Source organism: Lygodium microphyllum, chromosome 16 (assembly GCF_053477565.2).
Source record: "Lygodium microphyllum isolate KBCC chromosome 16, Lygodium_microphyllum_v1.1.10, whole genome shotgun sequence".
Taxonomy (NCBI): Eukaryota; Viridiplantae; Streptophyta; class Polypodiopsida; order Schizaeales; family Lygodiaceae; genus Lygodium; species Lygodium microphyllum.
Genome location: NC_141150.1, coordinates 128,121,205 through 128,145,432, shown reverse-complemented (window position 1 = coordinate 128,145,432; position 24,228 = coordinate 128,121,205). Strand labels below are relative to the sequence as shown.

Here is a 24,228-nt window from a genome sequence, read left to right as displayed (position 1 = left end):
TCTGCCAAGTCATCATTTTTCATCCATTTGGTATCCATTGGTAAATGATTCTAAAATTTCATTAAGTATCTCCTGGAAACTTTACCTTTGACCTTTCTTTCCTTATGTGCCAAAATTTGCTCGGGTATCAAAGTCTTATCCAACTCCTCAACCTCAGACTGAATTTCAGCAAACACATCCTCTGACATATCACCATGAAAAGGTTGATCTTCTCCAAGACTTGGAAGGGCACATAGTATCTTGTACTCAACTTCGGATACAATCTTTCTCTTTCTTTCATCTTTTTTAGCCTTGCCTTTTCAAAACGCAGCAATACATAATTGCCCTCTGCAAATTGCAAAGCACATCAGTGGTGATCAGCTGCCCTCTTTTACTTTTCTTGCGATCTTTGAAGTGCATACTTTATTTTTGTATCGGCTGCATCTAAGTTTTCCACATAATGATCAACCTCAAAGATCTTATCCTTAGTTTGCAGAATAGGTGGTACCTTCTTGCTACCCTCAACCACCTCAAATGGAGCTTTGCCCGTGGAACTATGCACTGTGTTATTGTAAGAAAACTCAACCAAGGGCAAATACTACTCCTACTGTGTCTTGTGGTCTAAAACATAGCGTCTCAAAAGATCTAACACTATGGAATTTTCTTCCTCAGAGACAGGCAATCTATCACAGATGGAAGGATGATGAGAATTTCAGTGAAGTATTGATATTCTCAAATAACCCCTTCCAAAATAAATTGTTCATCCAAGGGTCTTGATCACTAAGGATCGACTCTGGCATACCATGATACTTAAAGATGTGCTGCAAAAACAATTATACCATATGATCAGTCTTTATTTTCTTCTTCACTGGAATAAAATGGGCTTGTTTGCTAAATGTACAAATGATAGTTTGCATCCATTATTCCCTGTATGTGTCCTAGAAAGCTTAAAAATAAAGTCCATTGCAATGCTTTGCTAAGGTCTATTTGGAATAGGCAAGGGCTACAATAAACCCGACATCTCTTGCCTATCATGCTTTATCTTTTGACACATGATACATGTCTTGACAAATTGTTCTACATCATGTCTCAAAGCTGGCCAATAAAAGAAACGCTCCACTGCCTTGACCGTGGTATCAATATCTCTATGTCTTGCATATGGAGGAGCATGACTTTCAGTGATAACTCTGGGCCTTAATTGCTTTGTGACACACAACTATCCGTGCATTGTTAGAAATCCATATCTTAGCACAAAGTGTTCACGCCTTTGCTATTGCAAAGCTGATCATAAACAATAGCAAAGTTTGAACCAGCAACATATTGCTCTTTCATGGCATCCAACTCGGGGTGATAAACCATGTTGATGGTTAAATTTGTGGCTTACGTGATAGTGCATCAGCCACAACATTGTTTTTACCATCAATATATACAATCTAAAAGTGAAACATAGAGAGGAAATTTGCCCATTTCATATGCTTCTTTGACAACTTTTTTGTGGTAGAAAGTATCTCAAAGTTTGATGGTTTGTCTCCATTGTAAAATCAGCCCCTAACAAATAATGTTTCCAAGTAGACAATGCATGAATTACATCCAAGAGCTCTTTCTTATAGACCTGCAAATTCTCTTTTGCACTGTGGAGAATTCGTGAGCCACAACTCGGCCGTCCTGCATAAGAACAGTTCCAATGTTTTTACCATATGCATCACACTGAACTACGAATAACTTCCTTAGATCGGGCAACACAAGCACAGGATCCGAAATCATCTTTTTCTTTAACTTTTCAAATGCTGAAATTTCCATTGATGTCCATCTAAATGGCACATCCTTCTTCTACAAAGCATACAATGGAGATGTAGTTTCAGCAAATCTGCGTACATACTTCTTGTAGTAAGAACATAGCCTAAGAAGCTGCAGATCTTATGCACATTTCTCAAAAGTCGCCATGATCATATTGCCTCAATCTTTGCAAGGTCCATGCGAATACCATCAGCCGATACAATGTGCCCCAAAAAGTGAATTTCATGCAATAAGGATTCACTTTTCTTGTCATTGATAACCAGCCTATGTTCACGCAATTCATTGAACACAATGTCTAAGTATCTTCTATGCTGTGTCTCGTTCTTTGAATAGACAATCATGTTATCAAAGAAAGTATCCACAAGTCCTTTATGTGGCTTGAAAATGCAATCCATTATCCGATTAAAAGTGGCAGGAGCATTTGTAAGTCCAAAAGACATAACAAGAAACTCATACAATCCGAAAGATGTCCTGAAAGCTGTGTTATACACATCTTTCGGTCTAATGCGTATGTGATGATACCCACTTTTCAAATCTATGCAACTAAATATGGTTGTCCCTTGCAATCTGAGGAAACGAAAAGCAATTCTCTATCATGATCTTGTTTAAAGCATGATCATCAATGCATATATATATATATATATATATATATAGATTGCAAGTAAAATGTGGCTGATTATATTACTCAAAAAAACTGATTACAATAGATTGCTTATGCTCAACAGACTAGCTAGAGCTGATGCAAAGTCACAAATACATCATGTATACAGGCCTTTCAAGGCGGTTTGGGGGGGATGGGGGCAAGAAGCCATTGGGGGGGGGGGGGGATGCATCGCCAACTGGGGCTGCTTGCCTGCATCACGAAAAACAGGTCTTGGCCGCCCCATGTGCGCATGAATTGACAACGGAGCTCTTGACAAGCCCTGGACTTGCCCTGGACTTGCCCTGCACCTGATTCCATCGGCCATGAAGAGAGTGGATGATGGAGGTTCAGAGCTTTGCTAAGGTCGCCTGTACTGAAAGTCTCTCTCCGCCAAAAGCCTCCTGAAACCGCGCCTTCCAGATATGCCATCCAATAAGACTCCCTATGATCTCCCATACCTTCGAGCGGTCTGCTGTGGGCTCCAGTGCCTGGCGGATGGGTAGAGCCTCCAAACCGACCACTACGCACGACCCTGTCTCGATAATGAATATCGTGTCCTGCATCGTGGCCTCATACAGAAGGTGACGGCCCTGGCTGACTGCCTGCCAACAGAAAGCCCCATGAAATACATCCAAGGCTGGGTGCTATACAGCGAAGGATGCGGCATGCTCCTCTCCACACGAGCTACGCCTCCACACATGACCAAAGGCAGTGGTTTGGGGTTTCTAGAGGCTGTTGTGTGCAGCACTTACAATCTTCCTCCTTCTGCTTTTGGACAAGCCAACTTCCCACCGCCAAACCTCCACGTGCCACCAACCATAAGAAATACAACACCCTCCTCGGCCTCCAGCTATCCCATAGGCGACGCCAGAGGTCCTCGTCGAAAAGGCTCCGTGAAGCTGTACTCCGCCCAATGCCTGCTACGTGATGGCGTTCAATCCATAACCTCCTACATTAGTACGTATTTGCCAATCCTGGCAGTGTACTCTAGGAACTTGGGTGGCTTCTTGGCGACCGCAGTTTCGACCATAGCCACTCTCCTAGATCCCACTCTAGCTCATAAAGTGGTTTGCCCTCCCAGATCCAAAGGTGCCACTCCTTGAGCTCCTTCTAGAAAACATATGGGTCCAGTCGCCATGTCTTCCCTTGAAGGCCCACCACCCGAATCCCCTCCTCCACGAAAGGGCGGCTATCCCCTCATCATGCTGCCCTCTGTCAAGGGCCAGATCCCCCCCCCCCCCTTTTGAACGGCGAAGAAAGTTCCCTGCGGGGCGCCGCCGGTCACTCTACTTGCTACTTGTAGAGGGATGCCTGTTGGTGAAAACCTAGCTGTCCATACCTCCCCGGGCTCTATCGGCTCTCGTATCGGGGGAGCAAGCCACTCCAGAGGTATTGCTTCGTCTATCTCTCTTCTCCTCAACTCCACTCCTCTTTGGCAGCTTGATACTCGCTGCAACACTTGGTTCACCATCCTATACACCTCCCGCCATTTCCTGATGGTACGAGTCGGGCTAGTCTCCCAACCAGCCCATTGGATGTGGGGGCACTCGCCGATCTGTGCCCCTTCCCGATATTTGACCTGGGGGTTCTAGATCACCGGTTGACGGTCTATCTCCTCCTGGCATCCTGGGGGGCTCCGGATTAGGGCCTTACGGAGGCTCTATCACACTCAGAGTAAATTGCGCAAGAAAGGTGATTTGGGGGGGGGGGGGGAATGATCTGGGCTGACGTGAAGATCCATCTTAGGGATGGCCTCCATTCACCGCCAAGCCTCGGTCTATAGTCTTGAAGGCCCTCCTGCAATAAGACCTTCCAAATCTGCTCGCCTGGTGGGAGGCCGCGGACAACTAGCTTTTTTGAGAGGGCCATAATCTGATACTCTGGGTCTATGATCCCAAGCCCTCCCTATGACCGATGCCATATGATGGTCGCCCATGCCACCTTGGCCCTGGAATTCTTGGACCCATCTGATCCTGACCAAAGGAAGTTCCGCACTAAGCGGCGAAGCTGCACTATGCATGATGAAGAGAAGCACCAACACGAGGCGATGTACCAGGCCGTTGCTAGAGGACCTCGTTAACCACCAGGGCTCGGTTGGCTAGTGAGAGGCGAGCTGTGCTCTAGTATGCACTATGCATGATGAAGAGAAGCACCAACACGAGGCGATGTACCAGGCCGTTGCTAGAGGACCTCGTTAACCACCAGGGCTCGGTTGGCTAGTGAGAGGCGAGCTGTGCTCTAGTAGGTTAGTTTCCTCCGAATAGAATCAAGGACAGGAAGAAATTGCTTGGCAGGAGTGATGTCAAGTCCCACCTGGAACCCTATGTACCGGACGGTCTGCCCTCTGCTCACCCATCTAAATCCCAGGTGGACGCCCCACTCCATGCTAGAGTCCGGGTCTGTGAGGAAACCAACCGACTTTCGCCAGTTGATTTTTGCTCCCGCTACAGAACAGAACATGTCAAGAGCCAGTCTCACTCTCTCCAGCATCAACTCATTGTCCTCTATGTAGAGTCCTGGATCATCTGTATACTCTGAGTCTAACAACTCAGTCTCCTCTCTCACTAGAAGTCGGAGGCCATGTAATCCGCTCATACGTGACCTGAGGAAGTGATACATCGCCTTTGCAAAGAGTAGAAACAGGTATGGGTCAGGGGGCAGCCCTGTTGAATCGATCTCTCCAGCTGAAACTCTTCCCCTCACCTTCTGCTTATGAGAACCCTGTTGGTGGCCGATTTGTAAAGGGAGGAGACCCCGCGAATCCAAACTTGGGGGAATCCCAACCTCACCATGGTGCCCTCTAGGAAATCCCAGTCCACCCTGTCATAAGCTTTCGACCATTCTCATTTGGCCATGAGCATTCCTTGTGCTCCTCAAACTACATGCTAACACTTGTCCTGTCTAGCTCTCACAATCTTGTTGTAGACTTGTGAGGAGAAGATCACAATCAGTTCCAAATCATGATTGTTGAAGGAGACTAAGACGCGAACTTTGATTCGATGACATTGACATGATTCATGATCCTCATGCGTTAAAGCATGGAGTTTGGAGCTTGAGGATCAAGCATGCTTGAAGTTGCATCTTTGGATCGTGGAGCTACCGGAGTGCTTGAGGGAGGAGGCAACTCAATCAAGCATGGAGGTAAGCTCACTACACTCGTAGGTGTGAGAGCGCATACAACTATGTGAGAGGTAGCCATTGCTCTGTGCTTGAGCTTGTGTTTGAGAGAGGGAGTGAGCATGTAAGGATGAGGGGACTGTGGTGGAGAAGCTCTCCACCTTCTCTTCTCTTCTTCTTCTTCTTCTTCTTCTTGTCTCACGCATGGTAACAATGGAGCATGGAGTTTGGAGCTTGAGGATCGAGCATGCTTGAGGTTGTATCTTGGATCGTGGAGCTACCAGAGTGCTTGAGGGAGGAGGCAACTCAATCGAGCATGGAGGTAAGCTCATTACACTCATAGGTGTGAGAGTGCATACGACTTAAAACAAAAGGTCACTTTAGTAATTGCCCAACCGATGTTGCCATGACCTGCTGCCCAACAGTCACACAACTGGTTTGGCATGCCAGTGGATGTGCCAACCAGTCTTCATGTGGTCAGACTGCTACATCAGCAATTGACCTGCTGTCTTGCCCCATCATTGGGTGCACTACATCAATGGCCACCTTAGCCTTAGCTTCAGCCTTTGCCTCAGCCATTACCTCATAAATGTTTGGTAGCATGCTCAACGGTGGGATCCATATTTTGACCATGCTTTGGAAAGACAGTAGACAAGGGGGATACAGTAGCCTCAGCTCCAGTTCTAAGGTCATTGATACACTATCCTGTTAAGAGAAACGTGAAGGTGTGGTGAAGTACATCTTCTGCTGTCATAAAGCTCAAATCTGATCTTTGATAAATTTGAGAAGTCTGCAGATTGTATTATCAAAATCTTGGATTGGTGTGCCAAAAAGTGGCTAAAAGATAGTGTTTTTGAAACTTTTATCTGAAATCAGTACTCACTCTCAAGGACTCTTCACCGAAGGTGGTGTACTCATTTATTTTCTAGCTACATTTATTTGAAATCTATTTCTGCCATGTGTATAAGGGTAGAAATACGCAACTTCAAGAATCTAGAAAAAGTCTCTACGGTAGCAAAAGTCTTCTTAATCTTCAATGGCACATTTTTCAACATGTTCTCTCAAACCTATTAAGTAATCTGATTTGTGCACAAATCAATGTACTCAGGAGTGGTGAAGTTTTTATCAGACTCAATTCAGTTTTTTGTTGGAAAAACTTCCAGGTTGATGGAACATTTGCATGCAAATCTTATGTTTGAGGCTTAGCATGTTGTGCAACAGGAACTAAAGCTTGCTGATATACTACTTTCCTGTCTGAGCAGAGTGTTATGCAAAATGGCTGATGCAACACTTCAACTTATAGATCACACATATCGGCTTCTTTATTTTGCGAGCAAAGGTGACACAAATGCATTGAAGGGTGTGTTGGATGATGGGGCTTCACCAAATGCAGCTGATTATGATAACAGAACTGCATTACATCTTGCCGCTAGTGAGGGACATTGCTCAATAGTGGAGTTGCTACTTCAGTATAATGCTCTTGTCAATCCTGTTGACCGTTGGAACAGAACTGTAAGATGCATAACAGGATTTGTAACACTCAATGAATCATGTCTTGTTGAAATACCACTTCCGTTTGAATTTGGATTTTTGATACTAATCAAGTGAAGATGTGTTGCACAAGAGTTGGCTGTATATCAGGCCCCCTTTCTTGTAACAAAGAACTTGCTATTGGTCCATGGTCCATAAAATGACTTCAAATCCTTGTTTTTTTGAGCATTTCAGTCCAATTTCATATGCATAGTTACCCCTTATGAATCCAATTGAAGAGATAATAAAAAGCTTGGATTTGGTTGAAATAGAATCTATACTAAGTGGATGATTATAAAAGGGTGATATTCTATGGTATCAATTAGAAAACAAAAGACCATCAAGAAGTTGGGCAGGAGATTCATTCCTGTTATTCCTCCAAATATAATGGCCTAGTGATGGCCTCATACACACAAATTAGACCTGTCTGCGTCTCTTTTGTGAAGGGGATATCATACTTGGGGTCATTGCAATTGGTAGGGATAGGATGTTCACTTTCATGGTGGAGGATAATGGTTGGATTTATAGAGAGGACTTGGATCAAGCAAAGTTCATGAGTTTCTCCTCTAGATAAGAGTATCAAAGGAGTAGCACATTGTGGTAGGAGATGGTGCATTGATCCTCCTAGTCTGTTGTTTGATTGATGGATGGAGACAATGGGCCTATCAAAGGAAGCCCTGACAAAGATTATAGTGGGATCTAGGAGAGTGGGTTTGGAGGGGCCCATTCCTTGACAAACTATGTCATGAAGCCTTCTTTAGCTATACTATTAGGCTAGGGAGGAGAATATAGATGAGCAAGATCATAGCAAAACCTTGAGATAGAGGTAATGAGTGGGAGAGTGCGTTGGACTCCTAGCGGATCTTGAAATGCAACAATGCAGCCTCCAAGATGTTGGGCAGCAGCAAATGCAGCATATGATGTGTTGGATCAGTGTCTGACATGTAGAGGAGAGAGGAAACAATAACCACAGCAGCATCTGATGACGTGGCAGCCAGTATGGCAGTCTACAATGAAAATGCCGATGTGGATGATGATGTGGCAGCTGTACGGCAGCCTGCTGATGCAAATGCAGGAAATTCTTCAGTCGACTAGGCAGGGTGGCAGCCAGCAAGTACAAACGTAGTAGTAGAGTGCCACATGGCAGCTGATGACAGCAGATGAATGAACAACAACAACAGTTGGGGCTGGACAGCAGCTGTAGAAGGTGTGGACTGTGCAATGAAGGCTGGAAATAGGCCTTGGATGGTTGTAGACAAGGTTAGGCAGCTTGGCTAAAATGTCCTCTGCGAACTGGGTGTGGGCAACGAAGCTAGAGTCTTGAAACATGCAAAAACGAGATTGGACTGAATGGAGGGTAGCCGACTTATCTATAGAAAAATTTGGGATCTCTAACCTCTCCCCGTTTTAAATTCTCTCAATGTACTCTCCGTTTTAGGGTTTTCATCAATTAAGCATTTTTGGGGCTGTTCAAGAGGCTAATTCAGGCATCGGTTGGTGAGTGGCTTACCAAGTCCTGCAAAGGGGATGGAATCACAATGAAGTTTTATTTATTTATTTATTGGTTTTTGAGTATGTTCGAGTGTTTGTTTCAAAAATATGGGTTGCAGTGTAAGACCCAAGACCTTCACAAAATAAGCAAGCTATCCCTACTACTACTGGGTGTCAATGATAAAGGAAAAGGTTAAGGGCGTGGTGAAGCAAATATGGTGGGTATGTGGAGAGGCAAAAAAGATGTGCAGAAAGCAAGCTAGCGAAGCTAAGCAAGCAAGGGGGATTGCGTTAGAGATTGCCATGTGTAATGCCATGAATATGGTGGATCAAGAGTTGACCACTCCAAAAGGCCAAAAAGGGATAAATGCGCACCAGGGTTGTCTCCGTACGTAGTACGGATTGATCCATACGGTACCATCCGTACGGTACGTATCCGTACGATTTAGTACGAAAAAATGGGCACTTTTTGGTCACTCTACTTTAAGTCTACAACTTTTTTTTTTCTTTCTTCTTTCTTTTTTTTTCTTATTTCTTTCTTTTTTCTCCCCTAAGCCTCTCTCTCTCTCTCTCTCTCTCTCTCTCAAGCTTCTCACATCCTCTTTCTCTCAAGCCTCTCCTCTCTCTCTCTCTCTCTCTCTCTCTCTCTAGCCTCTTCTTCTCTCTAGTTGCACTAGTACCACGTATGAAAGGTTTGATACTATACCATACTTTAGGTACCGTACCTTACGTATTAGTACCATAAGGTACCAACTTAATGGATGTATCTTTCCCATTTGAACTACACTTTGGGACGAGTTAAATGCTCCTTATATTAATATGATTCTCCCATGAGATTAGGTTATTTGAGATTCAAACAATTTCTCTCAACCTTTTCTCTCTCAAGCCCACACTTCTCTTATTTGTATGATCATGCATGTATGATGTATCTACTTCCATCTATGTAGTTATAAGTTGTAGGTAGTAGTAGCCTTTTACCGTATCGTATCGTATCGTATTTCGTCGTACCGTATCGTATCATGCCTTTCGTACCTGACAACTATGATGCGCACAAATACATATTTATAAGAACAGAGTGCCAATGCGTTGGAGTTATGCAAGAGACAATGTAAGTATGAACATGCTCATGCAAAATGCTATGCAATGGTGCCACTTGGATAGTACCCTTATAGGGGAGTTTTTACTTGCCCAAGTAGCCTTTTACAATCATATAATCTTGATGATGCAGATGAAGATACAAAGTATAATATACATAATGTTTGAAAAAGAAATCTGTAAACAACATCTTATCACCACCAAGAAAAGAAAGCCGCTTCCTGTTAAATTGGAAGGGAAAGCTGTGTAAAAAAATACCCTAACACAGAAACAAAAACAAAAATTGTACGACAAAGCACAGACTGATAAAAGAACACAGTTAGGGTTAGGGTAACTCAGAGACAATGAACATAGAATATAAATGAAGTGATATGACTGTTGAATATACAATGCTCATGCAGCAAACACACTATGCAGTGAATGAATACTGAACCTTGAACTCTATCTCAAGGATCAGGGCAGGGGTAATGAGTTGGAGAGTGTGTCGTACTGTGAACAGGTCTCAAATCGCAGCAAGGCAGACTTCGGATGTCGAACACTAGCAAATGTAGCCAAGGGAGGTTGGATCTGATGTAGATGACAGTGTAGGAGAGAGAGAGACTAAAAACACAGGTTGCAGGAGAGAGAAAACAGCAAGCGTAGACAGTGGAGAGAAAATCTGTTGCGACAAGTTGAGGAGAGAGAAAAACAGCAGGGACAGCAGGGAGGAGAGAGAAAACTGAGCAGGCGGCAGTTGGAGAGTGATCAACAACAGTCGCTCTGCTGTAAACAGCTGTAAACTGCAGGTGGAAGGTTGGAAACAGGCGCCAGATTGTAGATGACAGCAAGGGACAGCTGAGACTGCGATGTTCTTTGCGAAAGGGGTGTGGGCAACAAGCTGAAAACACTTGAAACTTGCAAAAACGAGATCTAAAGCTGAATGGAGGGCAGCATACTTATTTATAGAAAGTTTGGGCCCTCCCAAGTGAGTTTATGTTTATGAGACGCAGACACTCTCTAGGATCGTGTTTCTTTTAAATAAACAAGGTTACTTCATTAATTAAGCATGTTTTGGGGCTGTTTAAGTGAAGCTAATGCATTTTTAGCTAAAAAAGATGGAGAGAATTACCCTCTCCCTATCAATTTGAAGAAGTAGGGGAGGGTGTACCCAATCCGATCTTGGGTATAAAATACTCGAGCATCAGACGCTTGACCACCTCGGTCAATATGTTTGCAAAATGATCTAATGAAGGGACAAACTCTAGAAGGATGATGCCTAGCTTGACTTGCTCTTTGGTAAAGTGAAAGTGGACTTCCACATATTGCATCTGTGGTGTAATGATTGGATTGTGCGTAAGGGCAATGACACTTTGGTTGTTGTAGTAGATAACGGTGGTAGTCACATGGAAACTGAAGTGCCACCAGTAAGCTCCTCAAGTAGATAGCTTCCATGGTACTATGTAAAACAGTCCTATACTCAGCCTAGGTCGTGGAAGTCACCACCATCTCTTACTTACCACTGGCCCAAGAGATGGGTGCTGTGTCCAAGATAAAGAGATAGCCACCATGGGTGTTAGAATTTGCCAATTCTATGGATAGTGCCCAATGTTTTAGTCTTTAGTTGTTTTTCAGTTCTTAGTGTAAACACAACTAAAGTTATAAGTTGTGTCACCACTCTTAGAGTTAGAGTTAGAGTTAGTTATCTCTAGTTGAGTCATTCTTTCAGTTCAGTAAGTACACTCAACTCTTTTGCTTCAGCACACTCTCATTGTTTCTCTTTTCTCTCCTCCATAGTTGGTTGTCATTTTTCAACATTTGGTATTAGAGCAGCTTTTACGTGCGGATTCATTTCAGCCACTGTCAGCTGGTGCCACCACGCCTAAGGTCCTGTTGCTATTAGCTAGCTCTCTGCTCAAGGAAGAGAAGGACGAGCTGCTGCTGTTTTCAGCCTGTGCTTAGCCCTACGTGCAATCACGTACACAACCCGCGCCCAGCTTGAGGAGCGACTATTTTGGTGGAGCTGTTGTTGCTTTTAGCTCTGCCCCTTATTTTCTCACCTTTGTCCGCCATATTCTTAGTCATGCCTGTGATTTTCTGAAAACCCTAAAAAATGCAAAAATCGTAATTTTTAGATTTGGATTTTTTTTCAAAATTTCTGCAATTTTCCATCCATTTTGGCCATCTCTTTCCGAATCTCAGCTCGTGCCATCAGAAATTTGGGGCTTTTGTCAATTTTCGTTCCTGGAGCTCAAATTGACAACCAATTTGAAGAAAATTTTTAATTTCTTTGACATTCTTGCCAAAAATTTTGGGGCTTTTGCCCGATTTGCAGCCCCATATGCGAATCTTCATTGGAAATGCCGACATTGCACAATTTCATCGACATTTATGTAAGAAATTTGGGTCTTTTTGTCCTAGAGGCTTTGACACGCATCATGAGGCAAATTCCAGCTGTTGTTTGCTATTGGCACGTACTCTGAGGTGACATTACTGCAGAAATTCAAGATGTAAGGTACAAATATCTTCAATTTATTTGAAAATTTAGGAAGAAATTTTGGGCTTTTGCTCGACATGCATTCCAAGGCAGCAAACAAGTGGTACAATAGCATTTAATTGTTGTTACAGTCAGATTGAGTAGAAAATTTTGGGATAATTTAGTAAATTTTGGTAATAATTGGCATTAAGTTGTTATAATTTGTACTTTTGAGGGCACCCATTACGATGCACATGTATGATACAACAGTACATTGTTGTTATTTCTTGGTTGAGTGTTGATTTGTGTCAAATTAGGCACACTTTGGCATTTGTGTGACAAGTTGGTACTTGTTGCATAATCCTGAGGGGATTTATGATACTCTGAGGAGTACAGTCTATACTTCAGTAGAGAAGTATGTGGCTGTAGATTTTTGTCCATTACCAATAGCATGGCACGTTAGGGGACTAATGATCAGAGCAACATCCTTGGTGTCCTCACTGAGGAGGACAAACTTGATGGATCAAACTACCCATTGTGGAGTTTTATGGTCCATAACCTTCTTGTAGCGAAGGACTTGTGGGACTATGTTATAAGTGATTTGCAGCAATCAAGAGGTCTTGCATCTCAAATACCTCAGCGTAACGCTAGAGGACTGGTTGTTGGTGTTGTTTGCTCCTCCTCCCCCTTCTACCGAGGATTAGAGGAGATAAGACTCAAAAGATGCACATGCATTTTCTTTGATTGCCTTGTCAGTGAAAAGATCGATCATTCCACACATCTGGTCTCGTAAGACCTCAAAATCAGCATGGGATGTACTTGAGTGTATATTTGCAGTATGTAATGAGACTAGAATATCTTATCTTTGTAGAGAGTTGGCCAATGTGAACAGGATTTGCGCGAGTAGCTGCTCAATGTGGATGAAATCATTCAGGATGTTGAACTGGTAAACATTACACTGAACTCTCTTCTAGAGTCATATCTTGGTTTCCATACCTCTTTGATGTTGTCTTTGAAGGGGGGGGGGGGGGGGGAGGGGATAGTAGAAGCCCCTTGCATTCGTAGAGTTGGAAGGCCTCTTGTTGCAAGAGGGAGAGGAATAGACTTAGAAGAATGTTGCATTGTGTTTAGGAGATGTGACCATGCTTTCCAGGTTTAAAGGCAAAGGAAAAGTCAAGCAAAATGCAAAAAATCAGCAAATAGGTGACGGTGGACAGCCATCTAATAAGGTTGTCCAAGACATAGAAAAGTCTTAAAAAAAGGAAAAATGTCATTATTGCAAGAAGCTAGGTCACTATATTGATAAATGCCGTAAGAGATTAGCCAAAGAGAAAAAAAAGGACTCCGGTTTGGCTGTCCAAGAGGCATCAGCCAGCAAATCTATTGAGGGTGATGCTTCAGCCAACTTTGTGGAGGAGGACTATACATTTATTACTTGTAGTTATGATTCTTCAATGGCCAATTCAATACTTAATGTTGTTGAAACACAACAAACATGGTATTTTGATAGTGGAGCTTCAAAGAGAAGTGTGCGGTGTATTCGAGGATTCTTATTTAGAAAGAAATCAAGAAATAACTTTTTCTTACCAACTAGACAAAAATACTTGTGGATGGAGTAATAACTAATGCAAAGGGCACATTTAAAAAAGATCAACCATCCCAAGCAAGACCCTAAGAAAACACTATGTAAGGAGATGAGAAGAACAAAACAAAGAAGGAAAAAAGATGAACACTAAGCTTTTTAGTCATTTGAATTGTCATTAACATATAAAAACTTAGATATGTCATTAATGTAAAGTAATCAAGACCCTATGCCATTAATGTAAAGGATATTATAATCATAATTATGAGATATTAAAGCATCAAACCAATGTTGGCATACATAGGGTTTTGCATATTTCCAGTCATACTTGAATACATTGGTCCTTGCACACTATGCATTGGCTGCTGCATACCATAGGGATTTGTGCCATACATTCCCGTATGTGGCCTGTATCCAACCATTGCATGAAAAATTATACTTCCACCAAAGTATCCCGGCTTCCCCATCATAGAGTGTGTGCCCGATTGTCCAAAATCCATTGGATTGGGGCTTCCATGATGACCTTGCATCTGCATTCCTTGCCCCGTAGGTACCAACAGTTTTGTTTCATTAGCATCTTTAGGAGCTTTAAATGAAGAGTTTGGCATTATGTTCGGTGCACCTTGCTATCCCAAAGGTGTGAAAAATGTCTTCTTCTTCTTGCTTTGCTGTCCTCCTTCGGAGCATTAAAAATCGGGTAAATTGAGGATTCTTTGCCGATTCAACAAAGAGCTTTGCTGCTATCCTCATCCTATTCTTGAACTGGTCATCAAATTCCTCTTCACTTTGCTGGTCATCAGTATTCTTTATATCTAGAGGGCCATGCATCTTGCCCAACAACAACATTTTCAGCTTGTTGTCCATGGTCTGAGCCTTATCCAAGGTCAGGTATTGCATTTTTTTCATTCCCATGTGAATGTTCATACTAAGAGGGATCATTAGTGCTCGAGTTCATCTCACTGTATGAAGACATATTGCTTTAATTGCTCAACTGGGAGAAAAAATCAGCACTAGCACAAAGCTTTGGCTTGCAATCATGTGCCTTAGGCCCACCAAATCAAGGGATTGAGTGCTATGTCGGCAATGGAATTATGAAACCAACCTTCATGATGTGGATGGGTGGTAATTTCTTGAATATAACCTAGTTACAATAGCAACATTTTTACAAAACGGAGAAATGTAAATTAACTCACAATCTTGGACAATGGACACCTTGTTGGCCCTTAAACTAACACCCCTTTTAGTATTTCATTAACTTAATTGAAGAAGAAGTTGATGTACAATGGGATTTTCCCAACCCCTTTTGGTATTTCAACTCCCCTTGCTGTCTAAAATGACCAGCAAGTCTTCAATCTGATTTGCCTATTGATTTGGACAGTCAATTGGCCTTTACTTGCTTTAATAGAGATGGAAAATGCCCCAAATTCATTGATTTGATAGTCCCTCCACTTGAATTTGACTAAAATCATCTTCAATCCTATTGAATCCAAGCCTTGGAGCTTTCAATTTCTGGCATGCTTCTTGAGGTTGCTGCTAAACTCTTATTTCTGCTGCAAATTAGGTCTCAGCCTTTAGTGATCCCATGCATAGAATCAGCTATTGCTTATCCCAAATCTGGGAGGAAAAATGGTACCATCCGATCGCTTTTAGTAGTCAGAAGTTGGGCATATTAGAAATCAACTACACCTACATGGAGAAGTTGTGCCTTGCAATGGTATTTGCGACTAAAAAATTCAGGCGCTATATTCTCTATGAGAAGGTTGTATTTTGTATGAAGGTGGAAGGGCTTAGATTGTTGATGAACAAGTTACAGCCACCTGATTGTTGAGCAAAGTGGTTAATCACTTTGCAAGAGTTCGATTAGGAGATCGGAGCAAGGCTGTAGAAAAGCTGGGAGATGAGAGAGAATGTGAAGAACAGAGAAAATTTAGACTTACTTTGCGAAGAACTGAAGAAAATTAATCATTTATTGCTGCTGCCCTATCTCAAGAGTCTGTGGATGCTGTCACCTATTGTCGATTAGTCTTCTCCTGCCCCTCGCTACCTCAGAAGGTCCTCAATGGTTGCAGATTAACCGACAGCTTCTCCTCCCTCCCTCTTGTAGGTTGAATGTACTAAAAATGCCCCTCTCCAGCCTCTAAAGATGTTTTTTAGTTTTGCATGGGCATTTTTGACAAGTGGCAACCTTCCCAAATGGTTTTTCCAGCATTATCTATAATTAAATGTTGATTTTCAGCCTCTATATATTGAAAATTAATCTAATAGTTATTTTGGTGCCCCAAAAAGTAATTTGACTAGCCAATAATTAAATTGGCTAGGCAACTTCCATTGCCGAGTATCTCTGCGCCATCTTTGACCATCAGATTGGTGTTAGGTATCATTAAACGCCACTTCTCTAGTGTCACCAAGAGACACTGATGGCCAAATGAATGATCCAGACTAACAACTAGCACCAGATACCACCAAGTACTTGTGTGGTATAACTTATAGCAACTTTTTCTATTGACATCCTCACATGTGCAACATTTACTTAACCATGTGATTAAAAAGTAATCCACATGTAAAGTGAGGTTTCAAAAATACATGTTGTCATCATAATACCAACAACACCCAAGTAGAGAAATATGTAAAGGCATTGGATTTATGCTTGAGAAAGTACAGCCACATCCACATGTATTTAGAATGATCATCCACGATTGAAAAGAAGTATAGTGTGCCATTCAAGGAGGTGGTGGATGTCGGCCCACAAATATCAACATAAATCAATCTAAGAGGTGTATTAGCTCTATGCGAAGACTAGTGAGGAAATGGGGTATGGTGCTGCTTCTCGAGTTGATAAGCTTTACAGATATCCTACGTTAGCTTTAGTTATGGAAGACCATCAACCATTTGTTGATGCGACAACTCATAAAGAGAGTCGTACGAGATGTCCCAAGAGAAAATGCCAAAGACACTGAGTGCTTGTAGGCTCCTGTGTAGGGTCTAAAGTGTGGAAGTGGTGAAACTTAGAGCACTTGATTGTTAGCTCGGAAAGAAATTGTCATGTGGTACAAGAGCCACTAGGTTGTGCCTCACTGTGAGTAATCACTAAGCTAGTTTGAGAGTGAAGGACCTTGACTGTGGTTGCTGTGAAGAAGACTTCTCATCCCAACTGGCAAAGCTACTGAATGCATAACAAGTTGACTCCAAGTTGGGTGACATAGTATACATCATCCAGTATAGCATGATCCGAGCCTTGGTTAATGACAAATTGATGTGATCATGAACTTGAATCTTAATTGAGGAGTTGTTCCCAACTTGGACTATCCCATTTGCAGGGGCTCATCAAAATAAAATATCCTCGATGGGAGTTATATGATGAGTAGTTCCACTATCCACAATCCAAGAAGTAGTTGAAGTACTCGACTATGATGAGTGGGTCTGTGTAGTCACCTTGTCCGGAGGCAACTAGTAGATGTGGATGAAATTCGCATCCTCAAATGTCTCTACGGAGACGTTGCGGGCCTTTGTAGACCAATCAAACAAGCCCTCTGGCATTGAGAAGGTTGTTGATTGTGATGGGTGACTAGTGGCAACATGGGTTTGGCCTTGCTACTGCCCTTGTTAAGGGTTGGCCAGCACCTTGCCTCCCTTGTTGTTGGGGATTGCCCGACTAAGAGGTAGGGGTGCGAGTCTCAGCTTTTAGTGTTATGCCTCTTGCCTTTGATTGACATTTGTCATCAAAGTGGCTAGCCTTTTGACAATGTTGACAATATCGATGTTTCTTCGGTACATTTTGTCACCTTGGTTTTAGAGATGACTTGGGAGTTTCCTTGGGTCTCACGAGCTTGATTTTGATTTCGATTTTGAGTTTGTTTTTTATTTTGATTGGAGTTTTGATTTTGTTTACTTGCCCCTTCTGAGAAGAAACAATGGAGACCCTCTTTGTAGAGGTCATACTATGAAATTGATCAAATAGCCAAGCATAATGCAGTAGCCAACACTCAAATTCATAGAATGTTGACATAGTGGGCTGTGAGATCACCTATTGTATAAAATGGAAGTATTTCCTCCTCAATAGCTTGTTGAGAAACAATGTGATCTGATTGTTGGAGGACATAGGAGTCCCGATGGTAAAGAACCCGGTGAGCAGATGTTGATTCTTGGTCAATTTGACTTTCAAGTCATCCCGGTCAATGATTTTAAAGTTTTGGAGCTCATGATCCCGATTGATGCGATGGGTTCTATCCTGAGCTGCATACTAGTTAGTTAAGTGCGCCTAATGCTCGGATGCTAAGCCGAAATGTTGAAGCTATGAATGAAATTTAGGTAATAGACCGTGCATTAGCACGACAATAGCAGAGGAATTTCGAGCCTTCCGTGAGTGGACAACCTCATATGGAACAAGTGTGGGATCAGGTTTGGGTTCCAACCCTTGCACAATATCCTATATGTTTTGTGACTCAAGGATATGCATTATTAGATTTGATCAAGTAGTGAAGTTCGACCTGTTAAAATGAGTCTTATCATTAAAGGTATGTTTGACTGATGAAGAGGAAGAACCATGAGGTGTCAAATAAGTGGAATAAGGTGTATAAGGAGGAGGCGGAGTGGAATACGAAGGAGGTGGATGAGGTGGGTAGGCAGAAAAAATAGGCTGAAAATGTCCAATGTGTGCCAATTGATGTGGAGGCATTGAAACATGAATGTTTCCAGAAGGTGCCAATGGAGGTGGAGGCACTTGGACATGTGATCCGTGGAGGCCCACTAGGTAATGCCATGGAGGTAAACTATGATATGAACTGATCCATGCTCCGATGATAGCTGGGTGGTATTCCTAGGCCATGAAAATCGCGAAAGTGTGTGTATGGGAGGATAAACCTCCATCATGGAGACACCACCGGACTGAGGAAAAGATGAGGTCCTAAAGGTTGTGCCTAAGGGTGAAGGATCTCTCCCTGTGATGTGTGTAGACATAACAGGTGTACTTAATGGAGGTTGAAAGGAAGGTGCAATAGAATTAGTGGATGGGATGGGTGGGAGGTTAAATGGATTTGTGATTGGTATAGATGTGGGAAATAAATTAGGTTCCTTTTGTTCATTAAGTGCAAATGATGAAAAAGCTGATTCACAAAAATCAAATTGACCATGAGATGTGAAAGCTGAAGGAAAAGATGGAGGAGCACTCACCAATGAATTTTGCAACTTTTGCATACTTTTTCTTGAGTTCAAATGAAAAAATCTATGCTCTTTAGGGCTTGTGAACAAATACTTTGTATGAAGAGTTTCTTCATCTTGAGCATCACCAATATCTTGCATAAAAGAGGAAGTAAAACCAAAAGATTGAGATGTATTGATTTAGATGTGTATGAAAAATATGAAAGAGGTAGAGATGGAGATGATGGTGGTAGAGAGAAAAATGGTTTGCACTCCATGCAAGTTTCCACATCGGTCCTTTGTGGAGCTTTCATCCTTCTTGCAAAGTCGTTACACTAGTCCACCAAATCTAAAGGGAAAAACTCAAGATTACCTTTGGTCTGTTATTGAGCTTGATACATGAGGATGAGATTGTATTCAGCTTGTGCAATCTCATATGGTCTATGGACTCCATGGTAGTCCGAATCTCTCCGGCCATGTCAAAATGAGGAGCAAGGTGTGAAGCCCACTTTGTCACGTGTCTTGATGTGCTAGGCTCAAGAATATCTTGATGATGTGTTTGAACTCATCTTGCCCTCCTATTGTTCCTGCTTTTTGGGAAGGGCTTTCAGATCAAAGCTTGAGGCTTCCTCAAAGAGAACCTTGCCGTGATATCACGTGAAGAAACACCCTAATGTAGAAACTCAAATGAAAGTGTATGACAAAGCATAAACTCAACAAAACACAGTTAGGGTTAGGGTAACTTAGAGACAATGAACATAGTGAAGATTTGAATGAGTGGATGAATACTGAATATTCAATGCCCATGAAGAAACAAACTGTGCAGGGAATGAAAATGGTACCTCTAACTCTTGTGTCTTGAGGGATGAGGCAGAGGTAATGAGCGGGAGAGCGGGGTACTCTTGATGGACCCAAAAACACAGCAAGGCAGCTTTCAAGATGTTGGACAGCAGCAAACACAATAGATGATGTGCTAGAATAGTGTGTGACATGTAGAGGAGACAGAAAAACAGTCAATGCAGCAGCATTTGGTGACATGGTAGCCTGTATGGTAGCCTGCAGTAAAAACACAGATGTGGGTGATGACATGGCAGCTTTTACAGCAGCCCACTGATGCAAACGCAGGAAATTCTGTGGTCGACTGGACAGGGTGACAGCAAGCATGTACAAACGCAGTAGTAGAGTGGCACGTGGCAGCTGGTGACAACAATAAACACACGAAATTCTTCAGTCGACTGGACATGGCTGCAGCCAGCAGGCACAAATGCAGCAGTATAGTGCCACATGGCAACTGGCGACAACACATGGATGAACAGCAGCAATAGTTGGGGCTGGATAGCAGCTGTAGAAGGTGTGGACTATGCGACGAAGGACTCAGTTGTTGCTCTTTATAGGACCACCTCTGTACTACAAATTTTTACCTCAAGGAATTTGGTGGTTAGTACTTTGACATTGCTAGCTCTATTGATGTGAGAGAGAGAGAGAGAGAGAGAGAGAGAGAGAGAGAGAGAAGCGTGCCGCCATGTCGTCGCTTGTGTGCCTATCCCTACGGCCACGTTTGACCTGCGGATCACTGTCCCTGCCGTTGCCTAGACCTGCGCGCCCTGTCATACTGCATCGTCGACGCCTGACGACTGCCTGCCTGATCCGCTTGTGCTCGCCTGTGCCCACCTGATCCGCCTGATCTGCCTATGCCTGCTTGATTCGCCTGTGCTCACCTGTGTCCGCCTGATCCGCCAGTGCTCGCTTGACAACTGCCCGCCTGATCCGCCTGTGGTCGCTTGCTCTGCGTCAGTGTGCAGCGCCCTGTTAAACTGCCCCGTCGATGCCTGAAGACTGAATGCCTGCTTCGCCTGTGCTCGCCTGCCCTGCGTCAGCGTGCAGGGTTGAGGCAGCCGTGTTGACGCCTCACCTGTGCCTGCCCCACTACCCTGCGCACCCTTCTTTCCGCCCCTATTGCAAGCAGGGGTCATCCGCCGCAGATGGACCATACGCGAGGCAGAGAAAGTGCCCAACCCTAATCGTTTATGCTCAGCGTTTCTTGCCTGCCCTGCGCCCCCTGTGCTCCTATGGGGCTGGGACCAGAGAGAGAGAGAGAGAGAGAGCGAAAGCGAGAAAGAGAGAGACATGAGCGAAGTATGGCTGGTTTGGATATGGCTTTTCTCGACCAAACGGTGGCAACCCCTGGTCCGGATTCTGATGTAGAGAAACCAGAGGATATGGTTCCTTGCACAGAGGATATGCCTCCTGCTCCTGACTTTCAGCCTGCGGGCAAACGCTCCAAGCATGCTCTGGAAGAGACAATGGGTCATCAGGACCGCTCTTATGCGCAGGTTGTCTCTGACTCTGTGGAATCGCAGGATATTGACTGGGAGCATTTGCTGGAGTTTGCCAACACTCTGCTTGGCAATTATGTCCAACATAATCATGAAGCTTTTTTGGACTCTGGATCTGATGATGTTCTGGAAGCCATGGTGGACCCGAAAAATGTATTGTGCTCTTTTTCGGTGTTTTATGACCGTGCTGTTATACTCTTCTTCACTGGCAGGATCCCGATGCTTTCTCATATTTGTTAGTGGCTACACCATTTACTACAAGGGGAGTGTGTTGAGGAGATTTTTGTTGGGCCCCGAGGCTTCTATGAGGTGTTGTTGAAATCAGAGAAGCATCGGGCTGATCTCCTCTCGAAATTGCCATTGTTCTTTGATCGCCGTTTGGTCCATGTTGTGCCATGGCACCCTATGGCAGACTTTTAGCACCTGCTTCAACGTGAATGCCCGGTGTGGGTTGAAGTGAAAAATTGCCCGATTGTCTATTGGCCTTTGTTAAAGGATGCCATGGGCGTTGTGGAAACTGTTCTGGTCCCCCCGAGCCTAAGGGCCATGAATCGTAACCGTTTGTGTATGTTATGGGACGCTGCTAGGAAAAGGCCTGCATGGCTTCGGATTAATTGTTCTGGCATGCATCCTTTGCACTTTCGTTTGAAATGGGGCAACTTTGCAGGTCACTGCTTTTTGTGTGGAAAATTGAGGCATTTTATGGCCGAATGCCCAGAGAAGCAACTGTCTTCAGATGAGGAGCATGTTGTGCTACCTAGGGAAGACATGGTGCTTAATGCTCCGTCACAGGATGCAACCCAGCCACCTACAGTTTTGGATAAAGGTAAACAACCTATTTCGGGATTGGATTCCCATGGCAATGACTGGGTAGAGGCTCGTCCAAAAAAAGGTAAAAAGTTTGATGCTAGCCTGGCGGATACTGGGCCTAATGTCTCACAAGATTCCATGCGCACCTATATGCACAGGAAAGAAATGTTGTCCTCAGAGCACGCGGTGCGTACTATGGTTCCTTCAGCTCCTTGTAATCAGTCTACTCGGAGAGCATATACAGACAGTCCCAAGGGCCCACCCGCTAAGTTGGCGTTCGATACTAGAGGGAATGTGATTACACCATGGGATCGTCGTTATCCCCGTTTCATCCCCAAGGCAGTGGATATTCCGTCTACCTCCAAAGCTGGCCGTCAGAACTGTTTTGTCGTGTTAGCTGATTTTTTGGATGAGGGTGTCCTTGACATTCTAGCATAAAAGGTTAAATCGAGGCAAGCGGCGCCTCGCTCCTGATTTTCTTTTTGAATACACATGAAGATAGCCACGTGGAATGTGCGCGGCATTTGTTCTCGCCATAAGCAACATGCCATGTGGACCGTATTGTATGAGAATTAGTGGGATGTCTTGTGTGCGGTTGAGCACAAGAGTCATGGTGAAGCAGGAAAAGTTGTGGATTGCCATGGATTTCACTTGTTTTATGCAGGGACACATACATGGCATTATTCTGGTGTGCTTATGATTGTGCATGAGAAATATCAGCTTGTTCTTATTAAAAATGATGTCCATGGCCGCTTTGTAGTAGTTGAAGTTTTATTTGAAGGAGAGATCTTATGGTTGCTGGGCCTCTATGCTCCGAATGACCCTTTATCCCGCCATGATCTGTGGCATTCCTTGAAGACCTTGTCCCTTGGCAGACGGGGTTTTTTGATGGGGGATTTTAATATGTGTGTGGATTCTTCACAGTCCACTTCCAAACATTCGGTGATGGACGCGCCGGAAAGTCGGGTGTGAAATGCGTTTGCGCTTGCGGTACTTAAGCAAGATCTATGGTCTTGGCTCCACCCTTCTTCGACAGGATTCACTTTCCATTCGGCACAGTATGCAACTACATGGTCGCGGTTGGACCGAATGTACATTATGCAGGATGATGATTTCTTCTTGAGATGTTGGAAATGACAGTCTTGCAGCAATATGCCTTGTCGGACCATTTCCCTCTCCAGCATGAGATGCTTGCACAACCCATTGCACCTTTTAAGCAATTGCTGGATACACTCCCTTTACGTTTCAACTCGTCTTATTTGAAGTACTCAATCTTTCGGGGCTATATGCAGCAATTGATTGATAGATTTTTATTGGACTTCGCCACTGAGGGCACTGCTTCCTTTGAACGATTGCTCTCAAATGTGCAGCGGTGCTCGGCAGTATGGGATTCACCATGCCTCGCTTTGTCGGCGGCACCAACACGCAGTGGAGGACTTACTGGCTTTGGTTCGTTCTTTGCTGGTGGACACTCTAGATGACGAATTTTTGCTGTCACTGGTGATGCGCTTGGCTGATCTTATTAAAGAGTTTTAGTTAAAATCTTATCAGCAGGCCAAATTGCAAAATTTGACTGAGAATTTGCAAGATAGTGCTTGTCAAACTCATAAGTTCTTTCGCGCTCTGCATGCCTCTCCTGCTCGAGAAAATATGACTAGACTCCAGAATTCAGAAGGTCGAATGGTCACTGACCCTCAGACTATTGTCAATATGTGCTGGAATTATTTTCTAGATCTTCTTGGTTCTTCTCAGTCACCTTCTGACCAGGTTACGCATGCACGTTCAGTCTTCTATGATCTGGTCTGACATCAAGTTCCACTTGATATTCAAACTGCGTTGGAAACAGATATTTGTGAGGAGGAGGTTATGGAGGTTTGTTACGCCTGCCTAAGGATAAAAGTCCTGGTTGGGATGGTCTCACCAATGAATTCTTTGGGAGTTCGGCTACCCAACTGGTGAAGCCATTGACGGCTATGTTTCAGCAGGTTTGGGAAACAGGGTCCATGCCTTCGTCCTGGAAAGAAGGTCTTATCAAATTGCTTCCAAAGGTCCCTTCGCCGTCGATGTTGCAACATTGGAGACCAATTTCTTTGATGGGTTCGACGTATAAAATCTTTTCCAAAGTGCTAGCGAATCGACTCCACAAGCATCTTCCGGCCATTGTGCATCCTCTTCAATATGGTTTCATTAAGGGTCGCAATATTCTGCATAAATAATATCTTAAATGTACAGATGGCTATTGACTATGCAAGGCACTCTA

General features: G+C 43.5%; 1 protein-coding gene across 10 annotated transcripts in view; it reads left to right on the top strand.

The window, feature by feature from the left end:
* LOC148023417 (serine/threonine-protein kinase VIK-like) overlaps positions 1-24,228 on the top strand; it is a 250,602-nt gene that overhangs the window by 7,843 nt on the left and 218,531 nt on the right. For 9 of the 10 annotated variants that reach the window (XR_015693647.1, XM_087696367.1, XM_087696365.1 and 6 more), the window contains one exon: positions 6,799-7,048. The exons of the other annotated variant lie outside the window; for it this stretch is intronic. Coding sequence is in view for 8 of the 9 variants with exons in the window: in XM_087696367.1 (XP_087552493.1) it covers positions 6,799-7,048 (250 nt within the window). In the remaining variant the exon portion in view is untranslated. The remainder of the gene's footprint in view (positions 1-6,798; positions 7,049-24,228) is intronic. 10 annotated transcript variants of the gene reach the window in all.